Source organism: Erithacus rubecula (assembly GCF_903797595.1).
Source record: "Erithacus rubecula genome assembly, chromosome: 4".
NCBI classification, from domain to species: domain Eukaryota; kingdom Metazoa; phylum Chordata; class Aves; order Passeriformes; family Muscicapidae; genus Erithacus; species Erithacus rubecula.
In genome coordinates, this window is record NC_136686.1 from 26,952,491 (window position 1) to 26,971,259 (window position 18,769).

At 38.9% G+C, this 18,769-nt stretch overlaps 1 protein-coding gene across 4 annotated transcripts; it reads left to right on the plus strand.

Annotated features, from left to right (window-relative positions):
- The first annotated feature begins 1,669 nt into the window (after window positions 1-1,669).
- On the plus strand, window positions 1,670-13,466 carry MRPL42 (mitochondrial ribosomal protein L42). 4 transcript variants are annotated; one of them, XM_079304131.1, is made up of 7 exons: window positions 6,278-6,464; window positions 6,903-7,228; window positions 7,876-8,025; window positions 9,796-9,859; window positions 10,765-10,849; window positions 11,981-12,144; window positions 13,368-13,466. In XM_079304131.1, exons 3-7 carry the CDS (start codon window positions 7,944-7,946, stop codon window positions 13,411-13,413), a joined length of 441 nt encoding a protein of 146 aa, XP_079160257.1. In that variant the 5' UTR covers window positions 6,278-6,464; window positions 6,903-7,228; window positions 7,876-7,943; the 3' UTR covers window positions 13,414-13,466. The 4 variants fall into 4 exon arrangements, with proteins under 4 accessions (XP_079160256.1, XP_079160257.1, XP_079160259.1 ...); XM_079304130.1 differs by lacking the exons at window positions 6,278-6,464; window positions 6,903-7,228 and adding an exon at window positions 1,670-1,697; XM_079304133.1 differs by lacking the exons at window positions 6,278-6,464; window positions 6,903-7,228 and adding an exon at window positions 6,681-6,835.
- The last annotated feature ends 5,303 nt before the right edge of the window (window positions 13,467-18,769 follow it).

Here is an 18,769-nt window from a genome sequence, read left to right on the forward strand (position 1 = left end):
CCTGTCTCAGACATATCTTAGAGCATCGGTACGTGAAAGACAAGGAGATACTGATAGAGTCTAGCAAAAGGCCACCGAGGTGATAAGCGGTCTGGCACATCTCTAACGAGAAGAGACTGGGAGCTGGGCCTATTTAGTCCTGAGAAGAAAGGACTGAGGAGGGATCACATCAATGCGTAAAAATATTTCAGAGGTGAGTGTCAAGAGAATAGTGCCAGACTCTTTTGGGTGGTGCCTGGCAACAGGAAAAAGAGCAATGGTCATAAACAAAATACAAGAAGTTCCACCTCAGCATGAGGAAGAGCTTGATGTTGAAGGTGGCAGAGCATTGGAACAGGCTGCCTGGGGAGGTTGTGTCTTCTCTGGAGACATTCCAAACCCACCTGGACATGTTCCTGTGCCACCTGCTCCAGGTGACCCTGCCTTGGCAGGGAGGTTGGAAATAAGATCTTCCAGCCCTAACAATTCTGTGATCCTGGCTTAATAATACCTGGTTAGTGGATCTCCTTCTTTCGCAGCAGAAAGAGGAATATTGTAAAAACTGGAGTATAATTACTGCACAAGCATACTGCATTATATACATTACTACAGCTGCATAGTAATAGTAGCATCTAAGAATGCACGTCATTATTTATGGGAAATAAAAGCACAGAAAGATGAATTAATTTTGCATAGGTTACTCAGCAGGTCAGCATCACAGCCAGGAATAGAACCCTATGTACACGTGATTCCCTGTCCAGTGTTTTCTTCTGGTTTAAAACAAAGAAAGACTCCATGACTTCAACACTTATTTAGATATCAAAGCATCATCACTGGGCCATACCCTCAAGGCAAAAGTAATTGGAAAATTATGTATTTTGTTACAGTGCGTGCTGAATTACTTCTCTTTCTTTGTTTCTGCCTTCACCCCTTTCTATTTTGTTTTTTCCTCTTTTTTACATTTCTCCCAGAATACTGTCCATTAAAGGACTGGCATACTTGGAAGAAAACATGGGCCAAAATGTGGGTGTAGGCTCTATGGGAGCAAGATGCCACTCTGTTTCTTGAAAGTTTGTGAGACACAACAGCAGAGTGAAGCATAGTTGTCTCAAGTAAATGCTCATCCGTGTTGCATTCAGTGACCCCTTCCAAGTGTCATAGACCAGGAATTTTGCTTCAGTCGGGAGTTGCAGCAAGTCAATCTGGCTTATTACGTTTTGACAGCTTTTGTTGCACAACAAGTGGTCTGTCACATCCTGGGAGTTTTCATTACACCTCTCCTGCCTTCTTTTGTGAAAAGGCTTTTGATCAAAGATGGCAGTGAACAAAAGCTTTGATTTCTGTTGTCATATCTACAAAGATTTAGATTGTTCCCTTAAGCCATTTTAGCTTTTAGAAGGACTGCTGCAGAGATCCCTGAGTATCCATATTGGGTCAGAGAAGCCATCCAAACTGGCTATGCCAGAATACCAACTATAGACTGTCACCTGTAGTCCCCATTCCAATGGGCATTCATTCCTACAGCCCAACTCCACCAAGGCCTGCCTCCACAGTGGTTATTGAGTGTGTAGTTTCATGTCAAGGGCACACACTTCTTATTTGCATTGCTGCTAAAGAGAGCTGCTGCCTTCCTCCTCTGCCACACACTGCTGTTCCCTCAGCTCACACCATGATCTCACCTAAGAGGAGCTGATCAAAAGCACAAATGTGCTGTACAGGTGAGGCATAAACAGGGGACAGGCACCCATGCCTGAGGGAGTGCATGTTTCTAATTCCCTGCATTAGGGATAGTGTGAAACCACAGTCTTGAAGGGATGACTGGTTCCAAGAACAAAGTTAGGCAACCACTTTATTCACCACCAAAGTGTGTTATAATGTCACTATAGGCAAGCAGGGCAAAGAAGTAATTGCTATTAGGCAATTAATACACCCAGAACAATTCAATACAGCTGCTGACCCTCTTCCTGTAATAGCTTCTGCTGTCATCAAATTGCTCACTGAGTGGATGAATCCAGGCCAGCTGAGCTTATGGCTGACTAATCTCATTTCCTTCTCCTATCCCTCTTTGCAATCTTATAGGAGTTTCACTGTAATTACAACTCATTCAAACCACAGATTCTTTGGTTTTGCATAAAAGCATTTCTATATTTTTGCCAAGTATTTGTAGAAAATGTTCTACAGGAAAAACCAGATGTATGTGTGTACACATACAGAATGAATACTCCAAATTTTGTATTAGAAATGTTCGGTAAATCCCAGATTATTTTCACAAGAGTTGCTATGATTTTGATTGATTTTGTTGGGTTTTTTTGTTGTTGTTTTTGATTTTTTCATTAAGTGGCTGCTTGAACAGAGACATAATATTGTTTCCTTGAACTATGGTAATCAACAGGAACACAAATTATTTAGGCTGTGTATGACTGCTGAGGCACTTTAGTTTTGTCATCTGTTATTTACAGTTTCAGCTTCCTTCTTAGCAGTAACAGGATGGAACAGTGATGAAATGGTGTGAGATATACTAAAGAATAAAGAGGGCCCACTGACATAAGCCTTGGTGTTTACAGATTGACTTAAAACAGAAATCTGTCTGTCTACAACATAACTTGAGAAAACTTGAGAATTAAGACCATAACTAAACTACAATGTCTCATTAGAAATTTGATTTCTGCATTTATAGGATAACCTCATAGAAATTGAAATACAGCATTTCAGGAGTGGAGACCCATCCATCCCCATTGTTAAGACACATCCTTTGCAATGGAAGACATCCATCCATTCACAAATTCAGGTCTACTTCTGCGTATGATTGTGCAGTATCTTGCCAGTTTAAAAGGAAATAAAGGAAACCAAATGCTTATTCCTAGGAATATTTTGAAACACTGGTTTCTAGGGAAAAGAAAAAAAGTGCATTATATTCAATTTGCCAATGATCTAACCTGAATGACTTTCCTAAAGTAACAATTTCCTAAATATGCCACTGCAGGAAAAGAGCTAGAACAGCCAGGTTCCAATTTTCCATTTCTCAGAAGGGCTGTGAGTGTGTTTGCAACTGCTCACACAAAACCCACACCAGTGCAGATGATATCTCTGATTTATAAATGTGTTCTTCTAAAACAGAGCCCTCATTACTACACAGTCTGCAGCCTAACTATAGCTCAACCGTCTGACCAGTTAGAGCATTTCCTGGAGAAGTTTGTAATTGACTACAGGAGTAAGAGCAGGTTCACAGTTTATCTTCAGTTAGACAGCAACCTAGAAACAAAACTTTCCAGGTTTCCAGAGACAGGAAGTCCCAGAGGTCTGGAACTCAGGATCAGTGCCTCCATAGTATCTCCACAAGTAATGGAGAGAACAGCCTTCCTGTTGAGCCAGTACAGAGTGAGCAGCTCTCCCCTCTGCTGTCTACAAGCTGCTGAGGCAAGCAAGGGCCTTGGCAGTTATTAATAACCCCATCTCCAGACATGCTGGAGAAGTGTGTAGTCACGCTTCCGAGCTGTCCTTAAGCAATTCCCATCTCCCTTTAGAAAGCTGTAATCTGTCAGAATATGCTGCTAAGAATACACTTGCAGAACATTATGCGTCACGGAGGGGGGTAGACCTCATCTACTATCTCCTAAAAATCTTTTTATAGAAACCACCTAAAAATAGCCTGAAAGCTTAACAGGGTATGTGGCTCAGTTTTTAAAATATAAAAATAAAGTTCTGTGGCATCTTCAATCGCAACTTTTCTGAACTAGGATTTAAGTTACAAGATCTGCCATTATGGGGATGTTCTAAAAGTGCACATTTGCAGAATACAATCCTTAATGAAAAAAAAAAAATAAATGTCATTGAAAACAAGCAGTACATATTTTGTAGTTTCAGATTAAAGCTTTTGTTGATCTTTACAATCTCATTATTGAATTAGCTTTTTAACTGTTAACAACTCAATGCCAGCCTATAAAATCCCACCATTAGGAGGACTTGTTGGTCACATTCATCAGGAATATTGGAAACTCTACTTTTTCACACTTGTGTCTGTGGAGAGCACATATATCTGCAAGTGAGTCTGTATGTGGTCCTCAGGAAGTACATATAGCACTGAAGAGTAGAAAATTGTCATTATTAAAGCAAATAAATTGATGTAGGAAACAGTAATGTAGGAGCACCACAGAAGTCTTATATTATAAACATGACTAATATACTCAAGCATATTGAGTTTTAATATTTTTTGTTGGAAGACAATTTCTAAGGAGCTAGAGAGGTTTTTAAATTTTTTTTAAGGGTTGCCACTCCATATAGAGAAGGTGAAAAAAAGTGTCTTCCACTGGAGAAAGAAACAGGTGAAATTTACAGTGGTCTCCAGCTGTGAAGGAAGCTAACTTCAAGTTTTCCACTGCACAGCAAAGAATTTTTGTCTCCTTTTCAGAAAGCAGCTAAGAATCAGAATTGTCAACCACAGTCATCATCATCCCTGAGTTTAGGCAATCTTTTAAAGAAGCAATGACAATTAATTCATAAGCATCTTCAAAAAAAACAGAGAAGCCTTGATTTTACTTAGTATTTCCTAGGAAGGAAATTAGGCCTTATGTGATTGTCAGAGGTTCACACACAAACACATACAAGTAGCACACTGAATTTGCATACAGATGTGTCACTCTGCAGCTCACAAAGAAAAAGTCAAGAATCCTGAGCAGTTCCTACATTGTCACAAACTGCTCCTGGCAAGACTGACTTTGAAATAACTGTTTACCCCCACTATGCCTATGGACAAGATATTCCTGAAGCTCACTCTTTATATGAAGATTCATTCCTTTCTTTTAATTTCCAGAGTGCACTTGTTTCAGACAGTTTATTATAATTTTATTTTTTTCAGCACTGTCATGAGTTTAAAATCCTCAAAGTGTTTTATTTGTCCATCAGTAGAACCACTGTCTTGCTTGTATTGGATGATTGCCTGATTGTAGAGGATGCTGCCATCATCCTAGTACAAGGATTTCCTTGTGGGAATCATGAGCTTGTAGAAAACACAGCAGAAAATACATAGAACTGTGTTGCTTCTGTTTGGTGGATGAGTCCAGATCAGATGCCTCTGTATCTGCACACAGAAACTTGCTGGAATGACAAAGTGAGTTTATCTCCACAAATCTGGAGGAGATTTGTAGTAGAGCTGTGATTTCTCACTTTGATTTTCTCACTCACTACTGGGAGTGATCAGCTCTTGACTCCTGATTTCTGGCTATACTTCTGCTGTACTGCTGGAAGTTATCAGTGTAACTGCAACTCTGCAAATCTACAACTGCAGACCAAAGTTAAGTATCGCTGAAATTGTGAAGCTTTCACTGATAACAGCACAAAATTGCAGTACCACAGTCAATGACCAGAAAAGATACAATTGTTAGAAGATGTCTGGAAGAGGTTGCAGTCTTTCAGGAGACACTGTCCAAGAATCTCCAAAAGGGTAACAGTCTGCTGATGTGACTTAGAGGCTTCATGGATGTGTAAATGCTTCAAGTGCTGGAGCCATTTCAGATACTTGAGAAGCAGATCAGACAATTGATTTTTCTCTCTTCGTCTTGTCTTTTATCAGTGCTGTCTAAATATAGCCTTGTCTTTGAAACACTTTGCAACTCAGTCTATGAGAGAAGTACAGCAAGCAGCTCCAGAGCAGCAGTGTGCCTGGGACATTCAAGTGAGTTTTCTGTATGCCTTGAATATTGGAAACATACAATTTAATCCGCAGGCCTTTCCTGTGGAGGGGTATTACAGGTACTGTGAAGATCTGGCTGGCTGAACAGAGGAAGCTGCTGCAGCCACTGTGTAATTTAACCTGGAAAGCAAGCAAGGCTATGCTTGCAAGCTTGTGATATAACCAACAATGTTAGAGATGTCCCTTCGAATTATGGGATTAGGGGGGGTTATTTTGCAGCTAATATAAGACTATGGCACGTTGGCATGTTCCCAGGACGGGCAGGTGCACTGCTGCCTGTTGCTGGGGCGTTGTGCCCTCTCCCTCAGCTGAACAGCTGCTGCCGATGCCGAGCTTCTCTCAGTGCCTCCACTGTGGCTCTGAGCTCCCAAAACCTCCCGGCGCGGGGACCGCCAGAGCGAGCAGTGTTTGACCAAGGGTCCCATGAGGAGCGGCTGAGCGAGCTGGGGGTGTTTAGCCTGGAGGAGGCTCAGGGGCACCTCATCATTCTGTACAACGGCCTGAAAAGAGGTTGGAAGGTGGTGGTTCAGCAACCTGTGGCAGTGCTGTCCACACCGGCTAGTTATTGGCTTGTGGCACATCAGGTCATGAATCAGGGGTTTTGTGTACAACAGCTCAAGAGAAAGCGGCCTCAAGCCAGGGGAGGTTCAGGCTGGACATCAGGAGGAATTCCTCCACATGAACGAATGTTAAACATTGGAACAGGCTCCCCAGGGAGATGGTGGAGTGACCATCACTGGAGGTGTTCAAGAAATCGGACATGATCTCAGAGGTCTTTTCCAACCTAACTGAGCCAGTGAATCTGTGTTTGTGTGTCCGCTTGCTCCCCCTAGCAAGGCCCTAGCAAGGGCGTAGCCCTTCCTGCCACCATGTGTTGAAGAAGCGGCTCGGGGCTCGAGGTCGGTGCCGGAGCAGCGCTGAGGGCGGGCGGGGAGGCGGTGCCGGTGCCCGTCGCTGCCCGCACTACGAGTCCCGGCGTGCCGCGGGCCGAGCCGCCGGAGCCGGAAAGGGCTGGCGGGGCCGCTTCCGCCGGCGGGGCTGGTGCGGGGCTGGTGCGGGGCCGGCGGTGCCCGCAGTGCCCGCCGGGGAGCGCGGGGCAAGGCCGGGCAGGGGCTCTGCGCGCTTTCGGAGGGGCTGCGCCCTGTGCGGCTCGGGGCTTTACAACGGGTACTCTTGTTTGCTTTGACGGCTTACTGACCTTCTTTCAGTGCTAAATATCGTCTCTCATTCTAAGCCTCGGGTTTTGTGTTCCCGCGTGTTGCTGGCACACGCGTTGGTGTTTCCTGTGCGCTCTCTGAGGGACGGGACTGTTCCCGTTCGAACTGGAATGTCCCCGCAGTGGGGCCGGGAGCGGGCTGGTGCCTGACCCCTGTCCTTGGACCGGTTCCTCTCACCCTGTTTGTTAATGAGCTCCTGAGGGCAAATTATGAGCAGCTCTGTAGGTGTTGGAGTTCCCCTAACTTCCGCAGCATTGGCACAGATATAAAGAATACTGAATAATTATACGTCGAAATTGGAAAATGGGAGTTTTTGGTGAAGATCTGAAGCACAAAATATGAAGTACTTTTAAAGGGTTCTTGTATCTTTTTTTATGTGTATGTCCTTAAACTGTTTCCAGTTACATTTTTCTAGGTTTCATTATAAGTCTCTATTTAAAGCAATTTCTTTTCAGTAGACAAAATATCTTTTTCTGCTTCTGTGAAATTTTGGGTAACATTTAATGTATTCTAAATGGTCTTTCTGAGTTTTTAGGTTCATTGCTTTTGAGCTGGATGAAATCAACTGCATTTAGTGAGTTTATCTACAAGTATAGTTTATAAGTATTTCTAATTTTGTACTGGGTGATGATATCTGCATTGTGAAAAAGAAAAGCATATTTCAAGAAAAGTAATTTTATGGAGTGTGCAGAAGGAAGGATGCAAATTTTTGGTGGGTGAGTGCTGGTAGAAAAGCCTGTGAGAAGGCACAGGCATGGAAGCTTTTTAAAGGCTTCAGACTCCCTCTTGATAAATAAAGTCTTGTGCTGCTTTTGATTGCTAGGGAGGCAGGTACCATTATCTTAAGTGATAAGGACTTCTAAGCAATTGACAATTATGAAGAATCAACAATTGAAGAATTATTTTGCACAAATGTTATTTTTCCTTACGGTAGTCATGAAATTTGTTATCTTTTGTATACTAAATAGTTGTAAAACTGGCTTCTTTCAGAGGGTGTTCTGCAGAGAAGTTCTTTGACTTCCATCTTGTCCAGGACTGGTTTCATCTCTGCTGTCAGCATGGCAATGTCACTTAGAACTGTGTGGTCCAGCCTCTTTTGGATGCGTTCAGTAGCAACCTGTAAGCAGGTCCCACTGCAGAGTAAGTAGTGATGAAATTGTGTTAGTCCTGTATTAAAATTTGTTTCTTGAGAGCCTCTTTCCTGTACTATTTAAAGTAATGGAAGCATGGAAGTGATTTTTCTGTTTGAACAGAATCTAGTCTGTTAGTCTGTGCTCTAGTCTAATAGTAATCTAAAGGACATCTTTATTGTTTTTTTCTTTTTTTTTTTTTGTGCTTTTAAAACCTTCATGGTCCAAATAGGATGCTCCCCAAATTTACTGGTTAGCTTGTAAATACTACCCTTCTTACCACTGATTGTCACTGAAGATTTTAATTCATTTTTTCAGACTTAAAAAAGTGCTGAGGAAGGGCTGCAGTAAAATCTCATTACTTAACAAAAACAGAGAAGAAGTAGAAAGAGGCAGTACTATTTCTTAGATTTTTGAACAGGTTTTAGATATCAGTATAAAGACATAGGGAAGATCAGGTGATAGAAAAGACAGTAATGGAGAAAACAGAATAGACATGTTACATTTTAGAGGTAAGTGGGCAAGGAAAAGAAAGAAATTTTAGGAAGAAATACAAACTAGTTGCAGCTTACCAGAACTCAACTGCTAAATAACTAAGAATAGTTTAATTAGAAGAACTGAAGTGTGGAAATGCTAACAGTAATTCAAAATTTAAGCATCTAAAATATTTCTAAGCAGAAAATAGCTACACAAAAGTTTCTTCTTGGTTTTTTTCAGCCCTCTCAGTCTTGACACAATGAATGCTCTCTCCCTCTGCCAGGAGCAGCCATGAAGAATCCTATTTGTATTAAAAGATGGTCTAAATAAAATAATGTCAGATAAAGTTGAAACCATTTAATGACTTAACAGAAAGCTCAGAACATGTGAAGATTTGTTTCTTGTGATCATAATTCTGTTCTAAAAGTATAGTTGTTGAAAAAGCTTCAGTGGACACAGAAACTTCCATGCAGATTTGTGTCAGGTTTCAGCAATAAAGGAAAGGGGTTCTTGGTGGAAGTCAACTCCAGGCACTGCCTTAGTGTGCATACCTGCATTGTTGTGGAAGGCAATGCCTACAGGATGATTCCTGTGTGAGGGGCTGTAGAATACCTTATATTAGGCTTGTATTTGGACTGTATGATCTTAAAAGTCTTTTCCAACCTAAATTGTTCTATGACTCTATTAAAAAAATGGGAATCAAACCATGGGGAAGGGACTTTGAGTAGTCTGTGGTCCAAGCTCCTGCTCAAAGCAGGGTCAGCTCTGCAGTCACATCATGTTGCTCAGAGCTTGCTGGGTCTTTGAAATCTCCAAGGACAGAGAACTCACAAACCTGCCTGAGTCTCAATCCTTCTGGTTGGCTCTCCTCATGAGGAAGACATTTCTCTGCATAACCAGTCAGAGCCCCTCCTTTTGATTTTTATAATAAATATTGCTATGAATGGAATTACGATCTTCCCTCTAAGTCATAAGGCAATGGTCTTTAAAGGATATTCCTAGTGGTGAATCCTATAGGTATTTTGTTCATATAGTGATTTTACTCAGGAAAACAATGAAACTAGGGAGGTAAGTATAGGTTATAGCTGCCTGCATACTGTGTTTTTTTGATTGCTCTGCTAGAAAGCTGTGTACTAAAATGAACTTCTGTTTAGACAGTATTTAGATTTTGTTATTCTAAAACTGAATGTGATTATAATCCCTGATTAAGATTGAAGCAGATTGAAAATTGAAAATGTAAATGTTCTTAATTGGGCACAGCTCTTCTTGTTTCTGTATCAGAGTTTTTGGGTTTTTATTGCAGATGGAGCTGTGTATCGTGCTTGCCATAAATCTACATACTCAGTTCTCCCTGATGACTACAATTGGTATGTAAACATGCTTTGATGTGTGGCCTTTTCATGTAATGTTTATTCCAGGGCTACTCTCTCTCTCTGCCATCAAGTCATCATATAATAGTATCAAACACATCTATTGCCAATATTAGATATATGTAATAATTTGAGCTGAAGTACTGTCTCTGATAGTAATGATTGTGAAGTTAATGTTTCAATGTGATGAAAAGTCATGCAGGACTTGTTCTAAACATATTGATGACCCCCAGTACCCCTGCAGTTTTGTTTGTGGAAGAGCAAAATTAGCTTTGAGTAGTCATTTCCATTGATGCTTGTTGTTAAGACAAGGTCCAGTTATTTTTGAGCTGCTACATGGGAAACCTATGTAGAAATGGGAAAAAATTATACAAATAAAGTGAGAAACACTGAATTAATGTCATCCACAGTTTTAGGAATCTTAATTATCATGGGAAGGGGAAGGAAGGTGAGAAAAGTTACATTGTCACAATGAAACTCTCAGTACGACTTCTTGTTCAGCCTTTTTTATGTAATAGAAAATTTGGAACCCCAAACTTTGCTTTGTTTCCTTTTATTTCATTACAGATGCCATTCATCTTATAAAGGCATATTGTCTTAGACATCATTATCCCCATCTGTTAAGAGTTTTATATGCAACTATTTAAGTATTTAAGATTTTTTTTCCAACTAGTTTAATAATTTATTTCAGCCCTTTTTTCCTCTCCATCAAAAAAGAAAAAGGAAGATGACTGAGGAAACAAAAAAATGTTGGTTTGGATCAAATATTTATGACCCTTATTTTACAGAAGATTATTAAGAATTCATAGATACAGAGTCAAATCCAGTTTTCTTTGGGACTTGGGCTGCTCAGTTGTTCAGTACTTCTGATAGTTATGAGTTTTTTTGGGTTTTTTTAATAGCAAAGTGGAACTTGCTGTGACATCAGATTCGAAGACAATTGTCTGCTACCACCCTTCGCTTGAGATTCCATATGAGCATACAAAAGTATGTCCAAGTGTGTACATTTATATTTCTTACTTGTAAAGGCATTTAGTACTTCATAGGTTTGAGTCTTTAGAGCATCTTTTTAATTAGAAATACTTTTTAATATGTGGTCAGCACATCTGTGAAGTAAATGACTGATATAGCTGCTTCCACAAGGAGGAATTTACTTTGTTGAATTAAGGGAAGGTTGCATAGTGAGAAAAGTTCAGATATCACAGCATAGAGTAACTCCAAACAGGCACTAAAACACTTGTTCACTACAGAGAAAATAGTGTCTGTCTATGCAAGTACTACTCAGACAGGATGATTTGAATGCAAGTTATGGCTCACATGTCCTGCTGGGCAAGAGAATACAAAGAAATACTGCTGCTACTATTTTCAACTTGAACTTTAAATTCCATTCAGCATTGAGTTCATAAAAGCAACAAAGAACTTTAAATATTGATTTTTATCTACCAGTAGTACTTTCAGTGTGTTCTTTACGTTGACAAAAGTAAATCTAGTGTTGTGGTTTAACACCAAGATAAATTTTTCTAGTGTACACTTTTTGTTTAAATTTCCAATTCTCACGTGCTAGTAAAATACTCAAGAAAAATAGGTGAAAAAGGCTAAAATAAGGAAAAATATTTGTAATAGTGGTAGTAGTGACTTTTCCAATTGAAAACAACTTGGTCTTACCTGTTGCATAAAAAAAAATAGGAAGTGACATTCTTTTCAAAGGTACATGTCCTCTGAAAGATTTTTTAAATTCATTTGCTGTGAATAAAATTCTGACTGGAAATAGTGTGGATGCTTTTGTGTTAGTAGAACTGAAGCTGATGATTCAGCTAATGAATTCTAAGATTGAGATCTGCAGCAATGACAACAAGAACACTGGTTTTAGGGGTAGGGTCGTCAGCTGTAGCACCTAGGGTAAATAGATGTGTCTAGACATTGGCTCCACAGTGGTATGGTTTCACTTGGGGTGGGGACAATAAACAGCCAGTGCAATTGCAGGTATTTTTGTGAGTTTTTTTGTTTCAGCTGTTAGATAGCATTAGAAATTACTCTTATGTGGCTTGGCTTTTTGACGTTCTCAATTCAATAAAACAAGGAGAAATGGGACATACATATACATTACTGTTTTGCTAGCCCATACCACGGCCAGATCCAGTGAATAATAAAGAAGAAAACCTTGATCAAGTTTTAAAATCCAGATTAAATGAAAAAGAGCTAAAGAACAGTAGAGGTCCTACAATTGAAGAGCTCAGCAAAATGTTTTACACAACAAAACATCGCTGGTATCCTGTGGGACAGTAAGTATTTTCTTTTTGCTTTGTTTATTCCTTTTGGAAGTAAAGGAAGATACAGGAGTAACTGAATGACGAGATTCAACCTAGGATGAGTCATGTCAATGAGATACCTCTGGTATTTGGTCTACTGCATAAAAATTTTCAGTGTAGTGTTGGGTAGATGGAAGACTGTATTTAATGAGGGGCTTTTTTAACATTGATCTTTTAATAGACTTTGCCACTTTTTTTTTTGTAAAATATGTGCTAGTTAGCTACTGCTTTGAGTTGTTTACTCAAGTTCCATAACAGAATCTAGCATATAAAATACCCTCAATGAATGTAACCAAATGCAGCTTGAAAATATGCATTGCCTGTTCTTTAGCAACCTCAATGGGATGATTCTCAGACTTAAGAGTAGAAGAGGTTTTTCATTTGGAATGGTGAAAAATTCTCTTTAGTGTGCCTTGTATTCAGAAGTCGAGGAGGAGGAGAAGTGCACATATATATGACTGAGATTAAAGAGGAACTCTGGACATTTAGGTATACTAATGTAAACAAGCAGAATTCTGGTATGTTGCTACCTTCTACTCCATGTTATTCCATCTTTTGATAGCTGCTAATTTTATAGCTATGGAGACATAATACAGGCAAATTTTGTTGTCCACAGCAAACTTTTTAATTAATGTGCTTTGGGAGTAGATACAAGAAATGGAATGGTAGGACTTTTATGACCAAAGGGTAGCTGTCACTTTGATGAAGATCAGACTGGATCTGCCTTGTCTAGCATGCATAATTAAGACAAAAGTATGGATCATTTTTTGTTCTGAAGAATTTGTTCTTCAGTTTTTCTGCAAAGTATTACACTATTTAACATACAGTCTGGCATGGCTAGCTCCTTTGAACATCTTTGTTCTATAGCAATCGTTTTAGCCAAAGGCAAGGCTGACCATGTAATAAAATTAACTTCACACAAAGGATAAAGAATAAACAGCAGCCTTTGTGCCTATTCAGCTGTAGCACTGATTGGATTATTGCGTGCTTCTAGCAGATGTAGCAATAGAAATGAGTAGCATTATGTAACTCCACAAACAACAGAGATGACATCTAATGAGTGGTGATGGATTGTACTCATGTATCTTGTATTTCACTTCCCTGTGTAACCTCAGATCACTCACTGGGGGCAGAAATACCACAAAAATAAAGCCTGTCCACAGCTGCACTCACTGCAACCTTTTTTTTTCTTTAAGGTATCATAGAAGACGCAAGAATCCTAATCCTCCTAAAGACCGATAATGAAGATAACTTTGCTGTTAATTTTGATTGGAAATAAAAGCTACAGAAAGTGACATGTTTGTCTGTAACAGAACATGCTTAACTTGATTTGACTGTTATTTTCTACTAAAAACAATGAAATGACACTGACAAAACAGGGAGACAGTGAAGGCAGTTGTTCATTATTGGTCAGCAAGTGGACTAGCCTTAGAACAGGATGTAACAAGGATGGAGTGCTCTGACTAAATTCAAGAGGTCAGAGACTCATCATTGATCCAGTGAATCCATACAGGTTTTGTGTCAAAATGGGAAGTCTAGAAATGGATGTGTTAGGGTTTGGTGGTTTTGAGTGGGATAGTATTATTTTTTTTTCTTTTAGCAATCTAGTAACAGCAGGTGAGCTTGAATACTGAGTATTGAATATTGAGCTTAAATAATGAATATTAATGAAATAATATTTATGGAAAATATTGTATGAGGTATTTGTGAAAACAATTAAATAGTTTTCCTTCTTCTGTTACACTTGCAAGATACCTGGTTCCATGTTTAATTCTACATCACCCAAGTGATTGTATTTAAGCCTATTGTGTATGGAAAACTGGCCAACTTGGTTAATTTCTAGCATCCAAGACACAGTAGCTTGCCCTTCTAAATCATCCAGCTTTCTCAAATATCTGAGAACAACTGTGTACATTCATGGTTCATAGGGGTTTTTTTGTTTGTTTAATCCCACCCCAACTGCCACTCAGTGAGAATGCTGTGTTCATGCATAAGTTGGAGTAGCTGTATCACAGTAGAAGTTGTTTGCATCAGCGAGGTAATCACTGCTTTTTGTAGCATACCAAGGAGGAGGGATTGACCCTTTAGTACATAAAATGCTTTAAATTAAAGCAACTTCACTGCTTTAGCATTTTGTAGTGCTTAAATGTTCTTCCTCTTGTAATATTCTATGCCATGTAGCATTTTATTTCTTCAGGAAAAGGAAAAAACCTTTATTCCAGTCTACAGCTTTAGGCATCAGCCCTCTGATAGAAAGGGCTAGCTTGGGTCATGGTGCTGCTGCAGAGATCCCAGTGACTTCATTAAGCCACCTTAGTAGATCCTTTTAAATAATCAGAAAATAATTACCTCCTATATATCATATATTTTTATTGCATTTCCCTTCCAAAGCAATTTGGATAATTTAGGAAGGGTTTTGTTTCTTCTGTTAATCTAGTGTTGTTTTGCCAGTGTGCATTTTCTACAGATTTTGCTAGAAGTTGAGAACCTCCCATCTTCTCAGTTGAGAAGTTGAGAAACTTTTCCTTTCTAAAGATACTTCTGAATAACCTTTTTTCCCTTGAACATTTTCTTTGTTTATTTGTGAAAAAAGCAATGTTGGATATGTGTAAAAAGACTGCCTTTAAATACTTGTGAAAATTTTTACAGAAAACCAGTGCCAGTGCATTTTTAACTCCGAATGCTGGGTAGCTGATAATGGTTTATCACAGCAGAACATGAAATCATTTTGCTCCTTCACTCTGCTGTGTATATAAGATATCAGAGTCCATGCTCAACCACCATCAGCCAAGTGATTTTGGCTCCCTATTATGGTGTGTTGCTCACATAGTAAGTCTGCTGTTGTGAAGTAATGTCTGTGGGGGTCTCAGTGAAGGATGGCTGCTTAACTCTGTAAGTTCAATTGCATGAACATATTTGTGGCTTTTTCTGCCTGGACTATAACTTTTAAAATAGTCCAGGCAGAAATTACTACAAATTAAAATTGTAGTAATTTGTAGTACAACAAATTTTGGTATTTTCATCAATTTGTGGTGGCTGATAAGGACTCCAGTGTGTACATGAGCTTACATCTTGTGTAGTGTTTTGTTATGTTCCAAAGCATAAAATTGAATCTCCTTTATTTTTGGAAAGCTGAGACATAATTTGGCACTGTTTGACTTCAATGTAAGAAGAAATATCCTTGGCCTAATTTAAACTTTTTTACAATTATTTTCCCCCATTCTTTTTCCTATATTTTTGCTTACTGCTGTCTAATGCTGCTAAGAAACTTTGCTTTACAGAGAAACCTTCTGTTATGACATTTATCTGTTCTTGCCTTTCAAACCCTTTTTGTGATCAAACATCCACTATCACTGTAGAAATACTGGATTTCACAATGTTTGCCAAACACTTTTGGATGCTTTTCAGGCATTTTGGGAGCTAAAAATTTATTATGTGTTTAGCTGCTATCTTTGAAGTACTTCCTCTTCTGCCCAGTGGCTGAAAACTGTTTAAAACACATGTTCACTACATGTACCCTGTTCCCTTTTTTTATTAGTTCATTACAGTGATGTTTTAAAATCTTTCCCTGCATTGTGCTTCTGCCTTCAATCTTATTTTCTTTTACTAGATCTTTTTCCTGGGTTACCTGAGGTATGACACAATACTCTCACAGTAACAATCTGAAGCTCTCTTCTTGGTTTTCTAGGTCTCAAACAACTGATGTTGTTTCTCTTGACTTGAAAACTTGGAATTCAGAATTCATCCACTTGATTATTTTTCTGCTTCTATGCAAAACAAAAACACAAACAAAAAAACCCTCAACACCAAAAAACAACCAAAAAAACCATTTGAAAGTTAGTTTGGGATTTCTATTTTCTGTTGCCTCGTTCTTTGTAATTGAAAACTGAAGTTGCATAAAACAGGCAATATTAAGTCTGTTCCGGCACTTTGTATCCAAATTTGCGCACTTAGCCATTTGCTTTGTATCTAATAGTTATTGAGGGTTCTCGAGTATCTTAGGCTCCTTGCTGTGTATAGCAGACACTTGGGTACATCTTACTGAGGGATTTCTGTTCTTTAAATGTCTCACTAACAGTCTCCTCAGCCTTGCTTGCTCTGCATGCCATTAGAAAACTGTTTCCATCACGTATTAAAAAATTTGCCTTTAATTCATAGAATCACAGAATTGTTAGGTTTGGCAGGGACCTCTGGAGATCATATTGTCCAATGCTCCTGCTGAGACAGGGTCACCTGCAGGAGGTGGCAGGAGCACAGCCAGGTGCATTTGGAATGTCTGCAGAGGAGAAAACTCTACAACCTGGGGCAGCCAGTGCTCCTGAACAGGAATTCGGACCATTTAAATCGCAGCTCAATTAATCTTGGTGCCTTAGTGAAAAGAATTCTTTTCCCTCCTCTAATTGTCCCCAGATTAAAACGATCGGCTGCTTTTGAGGCTGTGTTTTCCCTGGGGTGCGCCGCGGGAGCTGCTGTGCAGGCTGTGCCTGGCACCACCGGGAGGCAGCACCGCACAGGGCGGGAGCGGCACCGGGCCGGCTCTGCCTTCGATTTCAAGCCTCAAAGCATTGTAACTGTTTGCTTTAACTTTTCTAGGGTGTCTCAGAGACTTAAAAAAACCTCCACCATCCCAGTCTGGGAAAAAAGAAAGAGTTGACGGTGGGGTAGTAATAGGACCCACATGTCAAGTGCCATGATTTGTTTCACTTCCCCATGACTACACTGGAGGTAGCAGGTACCCACCTGCCCACCTATCCTTCCCTCCCCACCCCTCCAGCTAAGTTCTATAGGAAACTTCTCTCTTGATGTTGTTGTAATAGGTGTGAACTTCATCTGTCATGTCCAAATTCTGCTATACCACAATAATTCGTTGTAGCAGGTCATTATAAGTCACAGTACCAACTCCTTGTTAAAGTTAGCACTGCATTTCTCAATTACTCCAGTCTTTATGAATTTTATCAGCTTCTCTGCTGTAATTTCTCACATGCTCATTTTGTCCTCAAAGCCAATACAAAGTTCTGAAATGGAGAGATCAAATAGATGGACTATAATAGATGATGTACATTTTATTTTAATGTTGCAATATTTTAATTCCTAGAGTGAACCCACTAGTCACCAGTGTAAAGGAACAAATTGTGTACCTACAATACATAAAAGTTGGGGTTATCTCCAAGATTGAGACATATTCATTAAACATCTAAACCTGAGTTAATCTTCACAGGCTCCCCTTATGGTCAGTCAGCACAGAAAAAGTACATGCACAAGGCAATTGATCTTATTTTAACATTTTATTGTATAAATATGTAACACAGTTGTTCTCTGGAGATGCATTTTCCTTTTCGTTGAAGGAAGGATGAAGATGAGATTCATATACCTATATTAATTTTTTTTTTTTTTTATAAAACCATTTTTGGTGTTTCTGCGAGCCTTCAATAGTAGGTAGTATGTATATAGGAGCACTTGGTTTTCTATATAGAGTAATTCACACACATTTAATTTGTAAATGTACACTGTGTATGGAATTTTAATCTCACCTTGTATTTGATCAACCCTCTAATGCTAAAAATAATAAGCTCTTTGGAGAAAGAATTACTTATATATCTTTCTGGCACCTCTTATAAAATGAGCCTATGATTTCAACTGTTATCTTTAGGTACTTCTACAAAAACAAACATGATAAATTATGATTTACTAGGCAATTTGCATGGAATTATCTGAAACTTTAAATACAATTGCTACAGAATGTTAGTTCTACAGCTGTTGGAACACTGCAGATCAGACAGTGGGAGGTATGTGGAAGCTGCATGAACTAAACAGCATGTCTGGTCAGCAATTTTGCATCTCATGGCTTCTGGAGAAGTAAAAGTTTATGGTCTGGCATGCCACTTTTTTAAGCATCATGAATAAGTGACAAGTGATAATCAATGTATCACAAAGTTTTTTGTTGTGTAGAGACAACACAAGATGTTGGCACAGCCAATAGAACTAAGAAACTTTGCCAACTGGTCTTTATGAAACATAAATACAGAAAAAATTGTACTTATATTCAGCTTTACTGCTTGTCAAGATGAAAAACAGTGTCAAGTCAGAGGTAGCTTATCTTTTTAAATAAGGCCAGTTTAGACTGCTACCAAAGTTTAATTCCTCAGCAAAAGGATTTCCCTGCCAGCAAAATATAAGCTGTTTAAAAAAAAAAAAAAAAATCTGCAAGAACTGGTTTTTAGCATCTCTTCTGCTAAAACTAATAAAACGTTGACCATGGAAGTTACAGAGAAAATTCAAATGAACAGTGAAAAGTTGTTGCATTAAGTCATTACCATCTTGAATAAAAATTAACCTAAGTAAAAGATTAAACTATGGAAGCATGACCCTCCTGTGCAAACATGTATTTCCTACTCATTAATGGTAACAAAACAGAGCTTAATAGTTTCATGCAAGATTAGGTTTTTTTTAAACACTTCTAATTATTAGCACCAAGTTTTTAAAACACTGCTGAAAGTTTCTTGTCTTAAACACTGTTCTAATTCAAATGGGTTTGATTTGTTTAAACAAATAATATGCTAAGTACTGTTTTTCTGAAGTCAGTGTCTGTAGGTGTTAC

Coding starts and splice junctions, on each gene's coding strand:
- MRPL42 (XM_079304130.1), top strand. Junction 8,026..9,795: donor TAAGCAGGTCCCACTGCAGA/GTAAGTAGTGAT, acceptor TTTTTATTGCAG/ATGGAGCTGTGTATCGTGCT. Junction 12,145..13,367: donor CGCTGGTATCCTGTGGGACA/GTAAGTATTTTC, acceptor TTTTTCTTTAAG/GTATCATAGAAGACGCAAGA.